The 20,938-nt window shown below is 40.7% G+C and overlaps 1 protein-coding gene across 1 annotated transcript in view; it reads left to right on the forward strand.

Moving 5' to 3' along the window:
* LOC310866314 (glypican-6-like) overlaps positions 1 to 20,938 on the forward strand; it is a 175,998-nt gene that overhangs the window by 11,356 nt on the left and 143,704 nt on the right. The window contains exon 2 of the mRNA XM_083775912.1: positions 17,548 to 17,706. Within this exon, the coding sequence (XP_083632038.1) occupies positions 17,548 to 17,706 (159 nt within the window). The remainder of the gene's footprint in view (positions 1 to 17,547; positions 17,707 to 20,938) is intronic.

Below are 20,938 nucleotides of genomic sequence, written 5' to 3' on the forward strand. Positions count from 1 at the left end.
GTGTGTAGCCTAATGGCTAAGGCCATAATGGCCTTATCCACAATACTTTTTGAGACTCTTAGCTAGAGGTTTGTTCTAAGCTAACTTCAGTGAACAGTGAGCTGAACTGACATGACATACAGATGTTAAGAGACAATCTTTCAGTGTCACTTCATAGCCAAGAGCAGTTCTAGTAGATTTGAAACGTATATAGGCCTATTCTCCACAAAAGGAGACTCCCCAAGTCAACAGTGCATATTTGCTGTGATGGAGACCGTGGATATATTTAGGCTTTAGGGAACGCCTTTTTTAGGTAGAACCATATTTCTATTTATATTCCCATGTTTTAGAATAAATGTTTTACTGTTTTATGACAAATATGAAAAAACTGCTGCATTTAGGAACATTTCATTATTACTTATAATACTTGAGCGATTGTATTCCGGTTGCTTTCTTTTTTTTAATGTTTTTTTGTGGCTTTTGCCTTTATTTAAAAAATGTAATGGAGGGACAGACAGTAGGCTGACAGGAAATGTGGAGAGAGATGGGGGGAAGATATGCAGTGAAGGCCATCAGGATCAGGAGTCGAACCTGCGGCACACTGCCAGACTGGATTACTAGCCAAGGTGCCTGGACCATTGAGCCATGGCCCAGGCCTATTCTGTTGCTTTCTTGCCCTTATAGTTATACATGGCATATTGATAGCTGAATGCTGTGACATACTGAGAAATATGACATATATTACTTAGAACTATGAAACTGTTCCAACAGCTTTATTCCTGTCCTTTTTCCCTTCGCACTTGCTCTCTTGAGGATATGGAATAGCGTCATGGCATTTGTGGCTTGCTTCTTTTTTTTCTTCTTGTGGACTGTTATGTGGCTGAGAATTCATTCTTGCTTGAACCTGTCCTCATTCAGACAAGGACATTGACGCTCCTGTATCAGCATCCCCCTGGTTATTTAAAACACATGTCTTTCATTATGACTTCTGACATGACCTAGAATGTGATATGAATACTGTCATTCAATTTTGATTGATGTAAGTTCTGTCTTTCGCGTGAAACTGGTCTATTCCATACACAAAATCCTCTGGAGACATTATTAAAAACTGCGAAGGTGTGAGGAATACACAGATGTCTGGATCCATGCTGATTTCCATGCACCCAATTGAATTCATTGCCATGCAGTTCTGTAAAACATGAACTCATTTGTTGTCTGGGTAAAACAATACCTAAAAAAATAAACATTTTCTGGCAGTTAGTTGCATGTTAACCACTTATGAAGGCAAGTGTTGCACAGCTCAAATGCTAAAATTAATTCAAGTGATGTGGTTTTACTCCTTGGAAATCCTGAAGCAAGAATCCTCCACTGAGTAGGATCAATGTTGGATAGCTCTGACATAACCTCTGGCTATGTTTGAATTTTAATAAAGGGGGTAAAATGATCAATGCTGAGGAGTCAGGACTCTAGTCTTCACTGTAAAGATGCCATTTGGCAGAGCATGTCATGTTTATGTATTGAAATCCAGCATATTATAGGGAGGTGTTTGGGTGGCTCTTTCTCAAGCCATGCAATGAGAATCAGCCACACAATTGATAGCAGATGTTTGAGCTCATTAGGGTAGTAGTAGTAGTAGTAGTAGTAGTAGGAGTAGTGTGATGCCTTTAAAAGTTTGTCAGAGAGGACCATGCGGGACACAACAGATGGCAGAGCACATATGGAATGCTGTGAGTGTCTTCTTTGGCCAGGTACTGATGAATTCTGTTTAGAGTTGGCCTACCTTTTTGGAGAGTTTGGACATTCTTTATCCTCAAAGCTGACTGATAAGTGGCGTTCTTAAAATAGATAGAATCAAAATAGATAGATATGAATTTAAATTGTCATGACTCATATGTCACCTCTCAGGGTGATTATGTAGGATTCAAAGGTGCTGACCTAAGCTATTTGCATCGAAGAAGAGCGGCATGTCGTCGTGTACTGTGCAGTTCTACAGGGGCGACTGTGGCTCAAGAGGTAGAGCAGGTCGTCCAATGATCCATGGATTGGCGGTTCGAATCCCGGCTCCTCCTGTCTACATGTAGAAGTGTCCTTGGGCAAGTCACTGAACCCCAAATTGCTCCCGATGTGCTGGTTGGTACCTTGCAATCAGTGTATGAATGTGTGGGTGAATGTAATGAACAATCTACGTAAAGTGCCTGCTATATAAATGCACCATTTAGTTCTTTACTGGTCTTGGAAAGAAATCCTTTTCAAATTGCTCAATTATTTTAAGGTTAAAGAAATGTACAATTTGGAGTTGGACTCAATTCTAGATTGTTTACAACGGCTGGGTAAAGCAGCCAGCCAAACGAGGAAAAGAGATAACAAACACTGTTTACATCCGTCGAGACTCAATTTAGTATACATTTATGATTATCCCAAATAATTGTAATTAGCTAAGAAAGTATTGCACTCAGGTGATTATGTATTGTTGTGAGTGGCGGCCTAGACATCCAATAATAAATAATAGTATTGCATGCAGTACTGTACAATATCTAAATACAGCCATGAAAGTAGCACAGCATATGATGTATAGGGTGGCAGTGGCTCAGGAGATAGAGAGGCCACTGTCGAAGTGTACTTGCATGAGAAGACCCTCAACCCCTAACTTCACCCGATGAGCAAGTTTGTGCCTTGCATGGTTTCCTCTGCCTTCAGTGTGAGAATGAGTGAATGAAATGCGGAAGCGCTTTGCATAAAATTTGCTATATAAATACGTAATATAAATGCGCTATACAAATGCACCATTTATATGATTAGCAGTATTGCCAGTTGCCACCACTGTCTGCCTCCCTCTCCCGTCTAACTTCCTTCATCTTTCTGTCAGACTTCTGTCAATCTAACTTCTCCGTAATCTACTAAGCCTGGTAGTTATTTCCTCTCTCACATCCGTGAAACATTGCAATGTTTCCTTTATCATCTTCCAGAACATTAATTTTTTTTTTTTTATACAAGGTAAATGAATAAATAACAATAACTAAGGGACATGAACTCGACAAAATGTAACATTATTTTCAATTCTCAAGCTTACATATTTCCGTATCTGTTCATTCATAAACTTGATTGCGTGGGGGTCTGGGGGAAGAGGCTTGTACAGCCAGTGGCTCTGTGGCTATGAAGCTACTTGCCGCACGATCCTCTGCATGCATTGCAGAGGATCCTTTGTGGTTGAGCTTAGCCAGTCAGGATGGATCGGTATTCGGTAGTAACTCTGTAGAAGGCCTGTAGGACCTTTTGGGCCCATACTACACTTCTTCTTTCACCTGAAATCCGAAATTTTTGGGCCGGGCCTAAAATGTATGCTAATCAGTATAGGCCAGGCCTCGGCAGTATATATTCGTGTAAAAGCAATATGACAATAGCTCACTGCGGGTCGCGGCTCGAAAAAAAGGTACAAGCTCTCAAGGCGTCGTGTCCGCTGCGCCTTGAGAGCTTGTAGATCTGCCTGTTTTTGCAGCGCCAGGGGCAGGGTAACAAAATAAAATAGATTACAGGCGGAGATGAAGTGAAGTTGAATCAGACAAGCAGCAAGCTAAGCTAACATCACCACTATGGCTGGTGTTGTTGTTAGGTTAGCTTGTTTTGTTTTGTTCGCTTTATATTCCTTTTTTTGTTCCTTTTGTTATTTTTTCCCCCAACTTCATGGGTCGTCGTGCATTGAAGCACGTTGGTTGTGATGAGACACGAGACAGCAGTGTGCATTCTGGTGTGACTGTATATTATTTAACTGGGTCCGGACTGGAGTGACAGACGTAAACATTGCAACATGTAGCCTACAGTAACTTCTCCTCCCCGGACAGTCTGACCCCAATGCTGCTGCTTGGGCAATGGGGCATTACAAGGGGAGGAGGGGTTTCCACCGGCGGCTGTTACTAGTTTGCTGGCCCAAATTGATTCGCATTTTGCTCGCACTTTATTTTGCTGTACAGCTTAATTGGGTTATGTTTGAAGAGTTTGTTTGAAAACCTTATTTTCGATAAGGTTGAGTATTATTTAGCAAAATCGAAAATTAAATAAAACCGTGGAGAAAATCACCTAATATGATGGACTCATGGTGCCGATTGGCTTTTAAATTTTACTCTGTAATTAAGTATCAAATTCTGCCCAAACTTGACACTGCCCGACCCAGCGTTTTAGAGCTGGGTGCTAATTTGTCGGGCCGGCTAGTTAGGGCTGGGCCTCAATTTTCAGGCCCATTGAAAACTCTAACCTGAGATAATAGAGGAGTACCTTCCTCAGAACTTGGTCAATGTGTATGTCCTACAGTAGGTGTGCTTTCCAGTGATGTGGAAAGATGAGGCAGTAGCTGGCCTTCTCCACAGTACCACAGTAGATGAGGTGTCACACTGTCTGCCTGGCTCCCTGTAGCTTTTGGGTCTTGTCGATGTTGAGGCCGGGACAGCTTGTTCTCCTGGCATCATTGTGCCAGGTTCTCCACCTAGTCTCATCATTGTCAGTGATCATGCCTATCACTGTAGTGTCATCCTCAGCAAACTTAAACACTATGTTGGAGTTGTGCCAGTAGCGTTTCCAGGAATTACATTTTGGGCAGGCAAGAATTACATTTTGGGCAGGCAAGAATTACATTTTGGGCAGGCAAGATGTGTTAATTGTCCCCCCCCCCCCCGCGCACAATCAGTAGCACTAAAGGTTTTCAAAGAGATATACCTGCCAGGCTATATAATATATATATATATATATATATATATACACAGTTTACACACACAAAGGCATGCATTTGCATTCGAATGGGTGATTGAGGGTCGCGCTCTATACGCGCAACGGCCAATCCGCTGTGGATTTTGGCCAGGCAGAAAATGGATTTGCACAGGCACAGGCACAGGCCTGTCCTCGCCTTATTGTAGATACGCCACTGAGTTGGTATAGACCGATTCCGTAGCGGGTCTCATGGTCGCAGCCTACGTATTTCCTGTAGGCGGACTCAACGTAGCTGCGGGGGTAAAACCCTCACCAGGCGCATCTCTTCCACTACAGTGAACGGCAGAGTGACTGATGTTAGTTTGCCTCAAACTTTACTCTTTTACCTGCTTTTTTACTAACACTAACATTACAAAGATGCCCAGAACATCGAGATGAACCTGTGTAGTTTATGGCTGCTCCAACAGTAGTGGCAACATACAAAATAAATAAATACGGAATGTCAAAATATCCACCGTGGTGGCTGAGACCAGAGCCATTGAGTAATGGTTGAGAAAGCAGTGAAAGGTCCTGAAAGATACATAATTTCAGTCTTACCCAATACCCAATCTTTCTGTTTTATGAACACAAGGCTGCTGTATTTTATACCTCATACTAAGCATTTAAAGTATGAGGTATAAAGTACAGCAGCCTTGTGTTAATAAAACAGAAATATTTGGTATTGGGTAAGACTGGCGTTATGTATCTTTCACTGCTTCGTCTCAACCATTACTCAATGGCTCTGGTCCCTGCCAACGCGGTGGATATTAGACATTACGTTTTTATTTATTTTTTATATTGCCACTACTGTTGGAGCAGCCATAAACTACACAGGTTCATCTCGATGTTCTGGGCATCTTTGTAATGTTAGTGTTAGTAAAAAAGCAGGTAAAAGAGTAAAGTTTGAGGCAAACTAACATCAGTCACTCTGCCGTTCACTGTAGTGGAAGAGATGCGCCTGGTGAGGGTTTTACCCCCGTAGCTACGTCGAGTCCGCCTACAGGAAATACGTAGGCTGCGACCATGAGACCCGCTACGGAATCGGTCTATACCGGGAGTAGAGACCGGGGACTCATAATGAAGCTGTGATGGGCTCCTGTGTTGAGGTTCAGGTTTCTATGCTTGGTCTCAAGTCTGGAGGGGACTAGAATGCTGATCTGTAATATATAAACAGCATATCTCAATCACATACTACCTTTTTCCAGATGGGAGAGGGCAGTGTTTAGTGTTGTGACTGACTATGGTGTCGTCTGTGGCGTTTCTGGTTACTGTATATCCTTCCTGCTAACCTAGGTGAGATCACCAAGCCCCTTCCTCTCTCTTTAACATTTGTGCAGATCGGAAATATGAGATTGCAGTTTTTACATTCCTACTGTTGTGCTATGGTGTACTAAGAATGGCTGCTTATTCTAATGTATAAACATTTTAAATTGGCACCCTATCCTCTGTGATTAAATAATTTCAAACAAAAAGGTATTGAAAAATATAATACTACGGTATATATAATATAATAATCCTACTGTACATGAGAAACATATCATGTTGAATGATAAAATGACCAATGCCCCCTTTTGTCCTAAAGCACTGTACTTGGTCACGTATAATAGAGTGATATTGTGCTTTATACAGTGCCCACTGCCCATATACAACCTCAATAGTCTGTTTGATTCTATTTGTACACTCAGAGTTACACATCCATAAGGGCCCATTTGGAATCCCCTCAAAGAGCCATGATGATCCCTGGACCCCACTTTGAGGCCCAGTGGTGGAGTAGAGTCTTCCTTCACAGGTTAACTTCACAGGACGTAAGGAAGAGGCCCAATTTATTTTCAATGTGGCTGCTGTGCATAGAGCTTATTGGCTCCTCTCCACACAAAGGAACCGCAGCTTGACTCTGCGTCGCTCATGGATGACTGAGGCTGAGCTGCTCAACTGATCCCTAAGGGCCCGCGTACGCTCACACTGCGAGAGCTCTTTCTCCAGTTATGCTGTCAGCAACCTTTTTTGGCGCTCGCCAACACCCCCCCCCCCCCCCCCCCCGACCTGACCTGACCAAAGATCGAGCCTTGATCGCCATGGTTTTGCTCGCTGTGTGTGAAAGGCACATGCCTTCCTGAGCATTTCTAAATATCTTGCAGGTTTGATATTTGGCCGACTAGACATCGTACAGTATGAAAGGGGTTGCGACCGCATCCTGAGAAGGTCCGTGTTAGAGGTCTTCATGGGTCCAATTTGACCAACCCGCACAGAAAAAGACAGAATGGATCCGCTGTTATTACCGGTATTAGAATTCTAAGCTCCGAGCTGAAAAGCACAGAGAGGTGTCGGAACCGGTCCGGAGCCAAACGGACCCAGCTCTTATACCCAACTATATCTCTCTGTGGCCCCAGGTGATCCCTGTGCTTTAGACCCACTGTTGACCTGTCTGTCTAGCATCAAATGTTGGATGAGTGAGAACTTTCTCAAGCTAAATGAGGATAAGACAGAAGTTCTCATAATCGGTTCTAGCGAGCAGAAAGAATCAATAATAAGCAGACTTGGCAACCTGACTGTAGAAAGTAACAGTACAGTAAAGAACCTGGGGGTTATTATTGATTCTGAATTTAATTTTAATTCACACATTAATCATGTTACCAAGATTGCCTTTTTTCACCTTAGAAATGTTGCACGAATCAGAGCCTATTTGTCCTTGGACGATGCTAAAACGCTAATCCACGCCTTTGTTTTTTCTCGGCTTGACTACTGCAATGCACTCTTTTCAGGACTGCCTAAGAAAACAACGGACAGACTACAACTTGTCCAAAATGCAGCAGCTAGAGTTTTAACTAGAACTAAGATGAGAGAACATATTACCCCAGTTTTGGCATCACTGCACTGGCTTCCGGTTGTTTCTAGGATTGATTTAAAAATTATTGTACTTGTCTATAAAGCTCTCAATGGTCTCGCACCTTCCTACCTACATGACTGCCTGCCTAAATATGTCCCAAACCGGCCCCTAAGGTCTTCCACTGCTGGCCTGCTCGCTTTGCCTAAAAGAATGGCAACTAAAAAATACGGGGAAGCAGCTTTTTGCTTCTACAGGTCGTCGGCATGGAACAAGCTCCCACTGTACCTTCGTCAGGCAGCCTCTGTAGACATTTTTAAAGCTCAGCTCAAGACCCACCTCTACAACATTGCTTTTAAGTGATCTTTAATTTATTTTTTATTATTCATGTTCTCACTGTATTTTATTACTGCTTGTTTCTTTTAATGTCGTTGCCTTGCTTTATCTGTTCTTATCTTTGTACCACTGCCTTCTCCTGATTTGACACTGCGCTATTGTATTTTAACTGCATGCCTGTTTTAATGCTGTTTTGTTTTGCTTTTGTTTTTATTATCTTTTCTGCCCTGTAAAGCACTTTGAGCTACATTTATGTATGAAAGGTGCTATATATATAAAGTTTATTATTATTATTATTATTATTATTATAAATATGAGGACAGTTTCCCGTACAAAACCCGAGGACCCAAAATTACTGAATGCCAACGTTATCATTAAGATTTGTACATTATTAAATAAGACTTATTTCGTACCTAAAAGCAGCCCGCGGTTGGTGGTGCTGCAGCGCCCCTGCATGGTTATTAACGTGAATGACATGTCACGTTAATCCCTGTCAATCATTGCGGAGTGTGGACGCAGTTTGTAAATAAAAAACTTTATCCACGTTTTCTTTAGATGTGTAGTGTGTGTAATCTTTCTTCTTAGCCATTGCTAATCCACCGTTAATTTATGTCGCAGGCACCAGTTGTATCATTATCTTCAGCTTGGGGTTTTCATCTGGCTTTGCTCTGCCGAGCATAACTCGATTGTTTTACCAAATTTGAACCATTAACCAAAACGTTACTATGTTAATGTTAATATCAACAATATATAGCCTATGATAATTATAATATAACTTCCCTGACGTCTTTTGTTGTCGTTTTGTAAGTATAGCGCCTGCTTCCTCACTAAAGTCACGTGACCAAGGCACGCACGCCACGCAGGCTCCCACTGGCCTGAAGAGGAATAAAAGGGGGTGATTGACAGCCAATCGCCGGTCCACTCGGGTTTTAGTCATTACCCAAGCACCTAGACACACGGGAGCCACTTCTATTAAACAGAACCGGGACCCGCTGCAGGTCAGTTCGGACCCCGGGTATTTTTGGATCTCAAGCTTACCCGAAGACATCTAGTCCGTGTTACAGCCAATAAGACCACAGGACAGCTGTGTTCACAGACAGAAAGTCTGTCTGTGTATCGATAGATTGATATCAATTTAGGCTATAGACCTTTAGTCTGTGGGTAAATTCAAGTGTCATACATATTGGTATAGCTTGCTGTTGAATATAGTCTCTAAAAACCCACACATCTCACTTGAATATGTTGATAAAACAGCGTCAGAATCATGCTACACAGCAGCACAACTGTTATTATGGAAACATTTGGACCACGTGCTGTGTGTGCGTGTGCTTGCGTGTCTAAATAATTATTGTCCCGTCTCTGCGTCTCACTCTCGTGCACATATATACTTTTGTCCTGTGTGTGTGTGTGTGTGTGTGTGTGTGTGTGTGTGTGTGTGTGTGTGTGTGTCTATCTGTGTCCCTTTATTCCTGAGTTCTGTGTCAGGCATGCCCAAATATGGAGTGTTAATGTCAGAACAGGCCAGCTGCATGTATGGACCCTGGGCAGGGCCCCTGTCCAGAGCCTGGGCAGAGGCCTTTTGTGACGGTTCTGGACAACCGACTTGACACCGGGCACTGCACTACCTGTGGGGGTGTGGAACGCGTGTGTCGAATTTGAAGTTACGAATTACGTGCATTACAGCCGTACACACGTACAGACAGACAGACGTACAGAGACGTGGTGCATTTATAGATAGGCCTAAAAATATATACGTCTGGATCGCATCTTGGTGAACTGTGTCATCCCTTGTCTGCAATCAAGCGTATAAGGGCTCCAATTTCGTCTCAGACTTTACCCGCAGCGCGGCCCGCAATTCAGCCGCTGCCCGAAAATTACGAATATAGGAACTTTCTCTGTCCCTTAATGGTACTTCCGTCCAGCGTCACCCACTATCTTTTTTGCCGACACTGGTATTTGCGCCTAGAGGTGTGGTCATGGGCGTGTTGGCACGCTTTCCCCTAAATTGCTATTTTGGTCACACACATTTGGGAAAGCGACAGTGGAGTTTAAAACCACCCGTAACTTATACCCGTAAGGTGCCAAATTAGTTTGGTAGAGCGACGCGGGCTGCGTGCCTGCATGGAGATGTCCTTGGACTTGGAGTAAGGCTGCGTTATCTCTCCTTATTCTCTTTGTAATTTTCCTATATTCAGCAGAAGTGAGTGCCTTCCTTGTGTCCATTGTGTTTATAATTGTATAGTCAAAGATGCATTTGTTCGTTCAGTTTCATCATCAAAGAACAAAGAACGACACGAGGGGGGGGGGGGGGGGGCAGCAACGCAACACTCTTCCATGGGCTATAGACCGTAAGGCTATGAAGCAATATAGCACTAACGGATAAGGGATCTATTAAAGGCAATGGCATGTGGACTGGTGATTAGTTAAATTTGGTTTAATTATTGTAACGCCCAAACCACACCTATGCATAACGGGTAACGGAGGTGTTTCAGGGATTTAGACAGGTAACCAAAATACCAACTTTAGTGGGGGAACACCCTTTCCCCACTCCTAAATCCCCAAATAGTGGCTTTAGAAAGATGAGACAAAAATGGAGCCCCTAGTATGAAAACCACAAAGCTGTTATGACAGGCGATTTCAAGAAGAGACTTGTGTAGTATTAACGAGCTGATGACTCCCCGGCGACTTTAAATGTCCTACAGTGTGTATTGAGGGAGATGCCAGCCACCCTCCTTAGAAACTCCATTTCAACTGCTGGTATCCACAATCTTGTTCTTTCGCTCATGACCCACAGGTACAGGTACTGTAGGTACTGTAGGAACGAAGACTGACCTATAGATAGAGAGAGTTACCGAGGCAGAGCGAGGCTGTGCCAAAGCATGTTTATGTTATTGCATTACCTATTTCTCACCTGAGTCACCTCAAATGTGTTTAGACACATTTAGAGTAGTCTACTGTTTAAGTTTAAAAAGGGAATGTTTGTTATGCACCGTCCAGCCGTCATCTTGAATTATACTCAGAGCTGCCCTGTAGTGTCTAAATATGCTTCTTGAAGGAACATTGAGAGATGGGACTTACACAGGTGAATGATTCATGTGATTATTCATAGCTAATGTAATCACCCATTATGTTTTTGTTTGACAAGATTGGACTTTTAGGGATTTTTTTTGTTGGAATGTTAATAATTATATAGCCATATATCTCTGCTGTCAGGAAGAAACCACCTAACTCCAAAATGTTAATTTTTCATAAAATGGAAAATGTGACTTTATATATTGTCAATTACTTGCATGAGAGGGGGAGAGTGGAGTTAGCTGTTTTTGCATACAGTTTGAGGGTCCACAATAAAGTTAAGAGTTTTTTTATGCAAAAAGATTAAAAGTATCAGTCTTTGTATTGGGACTTGATCTTTGTAAGTTTTTGTCAAAGCCAAAACTGTTAAAGGTCTCCATTTTGCTTTTGAGCATCATTAATAGAAATTATAGATCACCATCCAAAAACCTTCCTGGAATAAAACCATAAATACCTGTGTCATGCATATAATTGGAGGCACAAAATGTGATGGGAAATCCACAAACTTCATTAGGGTTAAGGTTCACCCAAGGAAAACCTACGTAACAACAATTATCCACATGTTGTCCTTCAGTGAACATAAAGACAAGAAAGAATGAGTAATATCCAAGGTAAACGGCAGGCACATTTTAGTGGGAAGTGTGTTGAATATAAATGTCTGCTGTGTCTATTAGGCTCATGGCAGAGCTTCATCAGCAGCGATAATAAGCCAGGTGATCTGACTGACACTTGATTACAGACACTATAGTAATAGGAGGTAAAGAAAAAGCGCTTTATAAATAAAGCTTATTATTATTATAGGTGTTAATAAAACACCTATAATCAACTTTGCTCAGGTACTGGCACATGTGTCTATGTGCCAGTTCCAACACGGTTCAGTGTTTAAATGTGCACCACTCCCCCCTGTAATGCTGTTCAATGTCATACCAAAGTTCACTGCTGTGAGTTATTTTTGGGGGTGAAGGCACTGCTTTGTATGCATGTGGAAAATGCATTCTGCCTTGTCTTGTGCTCTTGGCCATGACTCTGATAATAGGAGGGGTGGAGATTGGGTCGGTGCGGCGAGGTTACACTGGGACACATCTCTGTATTTCACCCTCACAGCTCTCTTAATACTGAATGACTCGCCAGAGGCCAGCTTGGATGTGAGGCTATTAGTGGGAAATAATTCCCCCCTCAGCTGCTAAAGTAAAGCTTGCTCAGGATCACGGAGCGTTAGGTTGAAATCATAGTGGCTGCCATGTCAAACTAAAACAATAGTTCCATTGGAATATGACTGGGCTTAACATTGTTCCAAGGATCGGTGAACGGGGTGCATCCCCAAAGCCCTAAATGATAATACTGTCTTCAAGTCTAGATGAACATCTTTTAAAGAGTGCCTCCATAAACCCGTTGCATCTTAACCGGTCCTTTTACTCCTGTACTCTTATTTCTCTTTTCAATTTAAGATAAGACCAGACTTGTCAGGGCATGATAGAAAGCTTATAAAAGTTTAAATATGCCCTGTAAACTTCGCTCAGCGCATTTGCAATTTGCCTCACATAGCCATAATCAACAGATTTAATCGTGTTGCTGCAGCTGGCTCATTTCCTTTGTTTAAACTAATGAAGGCTTTTAGTTGCCATTGTAATTATTCATGAATTGCAATGGACTGCATGCATAATAAACCTTTATTGGTATATTCTTTATTCAAATAAAAATGTATACAAATTTATCAGTGAAAAATCTGAAAATGTGTGCATTATTGTGAATAAATGGCATTTTAAATACAGACACGATGTCATGCAACCAATATTTAATCCTGCAACGTGATAGTCTATTATTTGTGTTTATGAGATATTATGTTATCTTTAACAATATTAACAGATAGTATTAACATTGATAGTAGTTAATATGAAAATTTGAACCAGGCCTCTTTCTTTCTTTCTTTCTTTCTTTCTTTCTTTCTTTCTTTCTTTCTTTCTTTCTTTCTTTCTTTCTTTCTTTCTTTTATAAACAGATCAGATTTGTCTGTCAAATCATGTCTCATGCACTCTCTTCTCTTTACCGTCTTTTGGGAACGGGCAGCCTTTTTGCTCCAGTAGACAGATCATCTGGGAGACCCACAGTGCCGTTTTAACCTTGGCTAGAAAGGACGCAGCACCTTGGCTGAGTGGTGATGTCCCTTGAAAGCCTCTTCCCATATGTTGATGTATGACAGCCTCATTTTAAGTGATGTTTAGCTCTGTTGAGACTGCTGGAACACACGGTAGGGTGGCTTTGTCAATATGGAGGAGCTTTTTCTCAGTGACATAGTGATAGGCCATGGCCAAAGGGAATTCCTAGTATGCGTTTGTACTAATACGTTAATCCTACCCAAATCACTCAAACTGGACTTTTTAAGTTGGTAAAAAATAGAAAGAATTCCTCTGATAGCTTTGTTTTAATGACAAAATAGACAGAGACAGTCGTCAACAGTGGGGTTACAGCTGCATTGGGCGGCAGTGATCGCTTCCAAACAATTCCAAATCTCCCGACACAGCATTCACTGCAGCGATGGATCGCCTCCTCATTTGCACAACAATAACAAGATTAAGTTCTCTGTGTGGAAAACGTCTCCATTCCTACACACTATCCACTGATTGGCTTGAAATTTGCCTACTACAGGCAAATTATCAACAAACTTTTTTGCATCCACAATGCAATACAGGATTTAATTGAACTACTGTATGTGACATGGTTCTGTTCGCATAGGATACTTGACAAACATTCCATTTTTGAAACTGGGGGTGGGAGGTCAACCACGCTTTAAGAGCTGTGTCTGTTCTGTGCAGTGCTGCAGTCTCTTCATTTCTGGAACCATCTATGACCTGGTTTGCTTTGAATTTCCACTTTACGTTAAGATCTACAAATCTAAAACAACTGGTAGCTGTAGCAACACTTAAGACTCGAAAGCATCCGTGGAGTCTTTCTCGTTGAGCTATGGTATGTCCATGGATGTAGCAGCGTTGTACATCACCATTTAGTATTGCCTCAGCCCTGCTCAGCCTGCTAGAGTACCTGCTCCAAGTACCTCCAAGTACTAATGGAAAGGCAAAAATTGATCGTAGATCCGTGGCACGCCGAGCCGGGCCTATGAAATCGAAAGGGGCCATCTGTCTATTTATGTTGCGGGCCACGTGCACACGCGCAGCATATGTTGTTGTGTGGGTGTGTGCATCAGTCAAGACTCAACAGCTAGTGCTAGTGCTTTTGTCTCTGTGCATTGTGTTGGTTGCTCTATGTGTGTATGTGTTTTTCTGAGGAACTGCTGTTGAAAAAGCAAGCACAGAATTTATTATCTAAACTAAAGGTAGTCAATGACAAAAATGACTGAGATAAATAAACTAACTAACTAAATCCGATGGTATTGTATTATAGGTCTGTGGTAATGTGGTTTGTTGTAATGTGGTAACAAAAATATTCATAACATAGTTGTTGTTGGATTGCTAAACTATCCTTGATTTCTTCGGCCTATATTGGCTATTTGCACAAAATACTAGGGTCCAGCAGTTTCAAATAATATTAGCCAAGGACTCCTGCATTCACATACAGGGGTGAAAACATAATCTCTCTACATAACGTGCTGATGATCTAATTGAGTCCCCGTAGTGTGTGCTATTGTATTTGTTTGTATTATTTTTTCCCTTTATTTTGGCAGTAGCCTACATTTCTTAAACACTACACTACTACTGTGTTCATTAGACTGTCTCGGAAATGGAAGTATTTATTTATTTATTTTTTAATGCATAATTTGAAACTCTCCAAGCACATTCAAAATATGGTGCCTGGATGTGTTTGTATTCTGAAGTCTGTCTAATTAGGGGTTCAAGCCCAAAGGGTTGAAACCCTATTGTTTTCCTGCTTTTATTTACTTTCCATCTGTAGTGGAGATGGTAAATTGTAGAGACATAAGATTTTCACCAATACATGGAATTTGCGTTCATTACTTGCACAACAAGTATGACCCTAATTGGCCTAATGCAATGTAATGTAATGTAATGGTGGTACTATAATTAAAGGCCAATTTTGAGAAGTCATTCTCAAAATAGTATGAGTCTGATTCACAAGAAACTATATACAGAGATCCATATCCTCACTCTACATATTTGACATCTCATTGCTACAATGTTTGCTGCCTGTGAGTCATTATTGGACCAAGCATATACAAATGAAATACAATTTGTTATCTTACAGCTTAGTTTAGAAGATATTGAACAATGAACTTCCAAAGGACATGCCTCAATATAAATAGACCAAAGTCAACAACCATTTGACCAATCATCACAAAACTCAGATGTCTACATGAGTACCTGAAACATAGCTTAAATGTGGCCCGGCACACATTTGACCGTAGATGAATGAGTTTGTTCAATCATCATAAAACCCTTTAATACCTACAGATGTCCAAAGCCATAAAGTATAACGTTTCGACCCTTCACTCCATTACATTTTTACAGTCTGCGTTGGCCATTTATTAATGTTTGCAATTGTGTGTTCTATTTGCTTAGAAACATTTCCTTATTGTTATTATTTGCTGTCGACTTCAGTGTACAGTATGAGAGACAAACTCTGCTCATACTGTAATCAGTTTAGGAAAGGAAAATAGGGAAATCCTATAGGCCTACTTATTTTGTGCAAGGCTAATGGAAACATTTCAATTTGTGTGGATCTCCTTTGAAATCCTGAGATAAAATTTCAAATTCTTTATTTAGTGACACTTTCCAGTCCTTCCTATTGGTTGCTGGGTATATTTTCTGTATATTAGAATCAACATCTGGTTTCATTACTTGGTAAGATCAGCTGCTCACCACGATTTTGCATTTTAGACAGTGAAATGTAGACATTAGATATTGAGTGTGTGTATTATGTTTGGCTTTTTATGAACTGTTGTTTGGGGAAATGGAGGAAGACAAGGATAATTAATGTCACTATTCCCTAGCTGGCATCAGTTACCGTATGAAATATGCATGAAGAAGTTTTGAAAAAGAGGACAGCACTCTTAACTATTGCTTTGAATTTGATGGCATGTACCAAATGATACCCCTTCAAGCCTGGAAAATAAAAGAGCAATTTTTTTTACTCGCTGGCTGATTTCAGTACAATATTTAATCTGTTTTCCATTTCTCTTCATCACATTTTCACACAAAAGATACAATTGTGTTTTTTGTTTCCTTTTACATGATATTGATTGATTGATTGAAATATTTATTAACAGTTTGTAGAATTTACAGTACATTTTAAGCACAAACTCAATACAAAGACTGTTAACTGTGAGTGGACGACCCAATTAAGCATTACACTTGTTTACAACAGGGTCCACATTGTTCAATTCATCAAAACATTTAGAGACATACAAATAGACACTTCTATGTAGCTTCTATGTAGCTAAAGAACAGAACAGGAATTCATCATATAGGCCACAGTGGCAGCTAGTGACATACTGTACTGTCCAATAGCGGAGAAAACAATTATGAACAAGCATTGGAAATGAATGTCTTTGTTCATGTAGTGAGACATTATGTCTGACATTAATTTCATCTTTGTGCTTCTGGAAATGTTAATTTCACTGGGTTTGTGAGGTACAGATACATAAAGAGCTGGTAGGTAGTTGTAAGGACAGAGTGATTGCTTGGGAATTACTTTGATGCTTCATCCTCTGTCTCTATGTCCCTTTCTCATTCTCTCTCTTTCTCCATCTCTCTGTCCAGAGAAAGGCTTTTGGGCCATTATTCCTTGGATTTCATTTCAAGGTTTCTATGCTTTCATTCAATGTCCCAACTCCCCTCTGCAGCAATTTTGGATCAATCATTGTGTGTCCTTTGTTGCCTATTCAGTTGGGAACCCAAATTGACACACGTGAAATCGGCCAGTTCATATTATTATAATGCATGTAGACATTTTCTATCTGCTCAGTACAATTTATCTGTAGCTGTATTAATGTAGCCCTGCCAATTTTCTTTCTCATGTGTTATTTTCTTCTTTTACGTCTATGATTGGCAATATTAATATTGTTATTAACGGCATTAACTATGATTTAAAGTCAGATTCAGAAATGCTTAATTTGGTTAAAAACAAGAACACTGTGTATTACAAAGCTGTATATTGATTTGATCCAAACATTTTAAGCAGCTAGTCTACTGCTTTGAGTGAGAGCTTTGGATTTTGGTGCGCTCTTGTTTACTGAGATGATCCAGTAGCACCAGCTGTCAGATTTTCAATGGTACAGTACAGGCACAGCATACCAATGCAGAAAATACCTCCTCTGTAAAATCCTCAGTGTTAATATAACTGGGAGTGTAAAAATGTAATCAAATGGACCATAATTACAATCTCAGAGTTAAATTAGGACTGGGGCTTTTTCTGTGAGTGTCACAACTCTACCGCCTAATTATTAAGTGTTATTTAGATATTGTTTTTCTTCCAATTTGCCATTGTTTGTATCATCGATTCATTGCTTTTCCATGTATCTGATTAGAAACACAACCTCTATGGCACATTGTCAGTTAACACTCTACTGTATTGTATGTGAGGAAAACATCTCTCTGTATGTGTTTTTATTTTTCTTCATTTCTTTCCAGGTGAGCTTCTTCGTGTATGTCCACAGGGAAACACATGTTGTACCCAAGAGATGGAGGACACATTTGGCCAGCAGAGCAAGCAGGAGTTTGAGAATCTTGTCGATGAAACCAGTCACGAATTGCGGAGTACCTTCGTCTCCAGACATAAAAAGTTTGATGGTAAGTTACTGTATGTCTGAGGATTAATTTTCCCATGTATATTCAAAGAATTGAGGTAGTATGTATTAATTTGAGGTGGCTTACTGTTCCGAGCTGTCTGCCCTCAAATGGCAACAGGGATTGAAAATCCCATTAATGTGCCTTGGAGTGGAGAAACCTCTTGGCAGTGGATTAGACAAACATGGCTCTTTGCACAGCAGATTGACAGCTTGGGCAGGAGTGAGTAGTACGAGTCTGCATTATTAAGGATGCTTGCATGGTCTTGTGCTGCTGCTGCTGCGTATGATCCAGTCTTAACACCATAGTGACTTTCTTGACCACCACACTTCCACTGGGCTTCTACTTTTGGAGATGAGTCATTACATTACCCAGTCAAGCATCTCCCTCCACCTCCTCTGTTTTCTCTCTCAACGTCTTACTTCATGGAGTCAGCTCCTTCCAGTTACAGTTTAATGAGCAATAATAATCCCACAAGCTTTACCAGTGGATCCTGCTGTGTGGGCAGCAGCTACTGTACCTCACAAAGGACAATAGCAATGGTAGAGGAATTGAAACAGGGGAAATTATGTAAAACAGAATACCCAACTTCCCCCGTTGTCAGATGTTTAGTGCTAAACACAGTGTAAAATATGGTCTGTCTTGGAGAAACCCTGAACAGGACGCTTGAGTCATCTCTCTGCTCTGCTTTCTGTGAACTGAAAGCACTGGCTGAGAGACACAATACGTATGTGTTCATTTGACTTTTGTCCGACTTTGTATGACATTTTTGATTGCCTCATAATACTTTTTTTTGTTGACACATAAAAGGTGGTGTGAGATCTAATAAAAAGGCCCATTTAGACCTAACTTAGATTCTACAGTGTAGCAGTGTCTTTATATTGCATTATAAAATAATTAACCCCAATTACTGAATTCCCATTTAAATTAGATCTTTCCATCCATTGGTTCAGGTTGAAGTACACGGCTGATTTATGGTTCACTCAAGTTCACTCTAGGTCCTTACAAAAAGGCAAAGCAGCGCATAACCATCAGCGTATACTGTAGCAACCATACTTCATGTGGATTGTGGATAATGGGCAATTCATCAGTGCCAGTTTACTGGGCAAATTTTTCCCACTCAGCTCAATGGGAAGTTTCACCTAGAAAATTAGCACTGATGACCATTATTATCATGAACGATGGTGGCACAGATATGGTCTACTTCCCCTCTTCCTGACTTGGACGTCAGGTCAGTTATTGACGCAACCATGTCCGAGTAGAATCTGTCAAAAATAAATTTTGCATTTACAGTATGGTTGCACTTATTTTTTAATGCAGAGATACAACACATTTATTGGCTCATTTCATCTTATCATTCTTCCAAAGCTGTGCAGAGTGAAGATGGATCACATAGCCTACCTGACCTTGACGCTGCATTGTATCTGTTTTTGTGAAGAATTGCTACACTTGCTTATCTGCTCTCTGAGGGAATTCAGGGAGACTGTAAATGTTGAGTGAGCCAAGTAGCAGTCTTTGAATTGACACTGTGTTCTGCAGTCAGAATTACTGTGTGAACTCACATTAGCAATGCTATTGAAGAACAATGAGCCTCTCTCTCCTACTCTATCGCTCTCTTTATGTGTATCTTTCTGGCTTTACCTTATCACTCATGCGTATAGTAGTTCAGTGGCAGCAGCTCCAAGTCTTTCACCCTAATAGTCTTTCACAAAGGAAATCTGCACAATTGATCCAAATATTAAATATTTCAATTGTATTCACTCTGCGGATTCTCGATCCTGTCAGAGACAAACTCTTGCTAATGCTTGTGAAGTGAAAATATTGAACCATGTCTTTGGGAGAGAAAAGCCTTACATCTAGTGAGTCAACATCTCTGCAGTAGCTGAGAGTAGGACTGGAAAACATTTATTTTAGAAAGCCACATACTGTACCATAGTTACAAAATAAAGAGCAAAGCATATGTTTGACATTTGCAGCTAAGTAGAATAATTCTTCATGCAGTATGATGCACTTGGTAGACACGTTAAAAGCAACATTCAGAAACTTCTCTAAGAACATCACTGCAGTGAAACCGCAATGTCTTTCAGCAGTGTCTGAACACATCTTCATGATTATGTCGATCATAAACTACTATTCAAATATTATATGATTAATCTGCATCTGCATTCTTAGATTTTGTGAATTATGTATTATCAGCAGGCTACAATAGAGGGTATGCACATGCTTAAAGTGAATGGCACATCGAGTGGCAAAGCAACATGCAAAGTGAGTTTAACATTGTTTAATGTTGTTTAATGCAATCAGATAGGACTTTTCTGTTTGGATGCATGGGCTGTCAAGGCCAGAAAGTAGTTTTTTGCCACTCAGTAGGCATTGATGTCACACACATACCCTCTATTTGTATATTGTTCTGAACTTGTGCAATGAGGCCACAGTTTCCCCTGATCAATATGTCACTATAACAGCTCACCACACTTAATATAACTATTGCACGTCTTATCCTCCATCAAGTTTCCCATTTTAAATATAGCATCAACATGCAATTTCTGCATTAATGCACACTATGCATGCACATAAATAGCATCGATATAAGCCCATATGATTTGAATTTTGATGGGTGAAGATGGAATTAGCATGGGTATATGCCTACCATTAACGAATCAAACATCCCTCGCAAGCACTTCTGTTAGCTTTTGTCTGGGCACTCTGTAGCCTAAAACCCATTAGCTTGCATGTCAGCTGTGGGATTTAAATGGCAAAACAACAATCTATCTTCCAATGAAACATGGAGGAGCTAGGTGTTCTCACAGGTCTGTGAGGAACATTTTTAACTCATCAGAAGTCTGGTCACTGGTTGTTCCCTCATGCATTTCAAAGAGACAGAGAGGGAGAAGTTTTATAAGTTTATGGCTAGCATTCAAAAAATAATGTCTTGAGCTGGAAGTTACAGCATTTCTAATAGTAATGCTACAGTAGTACTGGATGGTTAGGACTACAAATTATCCTGCTACCCTAATAGACAGCACAGCCGTTGCCGTCCGTTTATCCGTCTGTGGTCTATCTCCGACCGAGCCACACTATTAGCACACATCTCTCCATGCCAGAAGAAATCTGCTCACTCCCACAATCCGGCTAGGCTACTTTTTACCGAAGGAACTGTCATATTCACCACACGATCCCACGCTGTTGTTGCGCAAGCTCAACAGCCTACATCAAAATCGTCATGTTGGCGTCT

Source organism: Protomyctophum parallelum (genome assembly GCF_964188405.1).
Source record: "Protomyctophum parallelum genome assembly, chromosome: 11".
Lineage (NCBI taxonomy): Eukaryota > Metazoa > Chordata > Actinopteri > Myctophiformes > Myctophidae > Protomyctophum > Protomyctophum parallelum.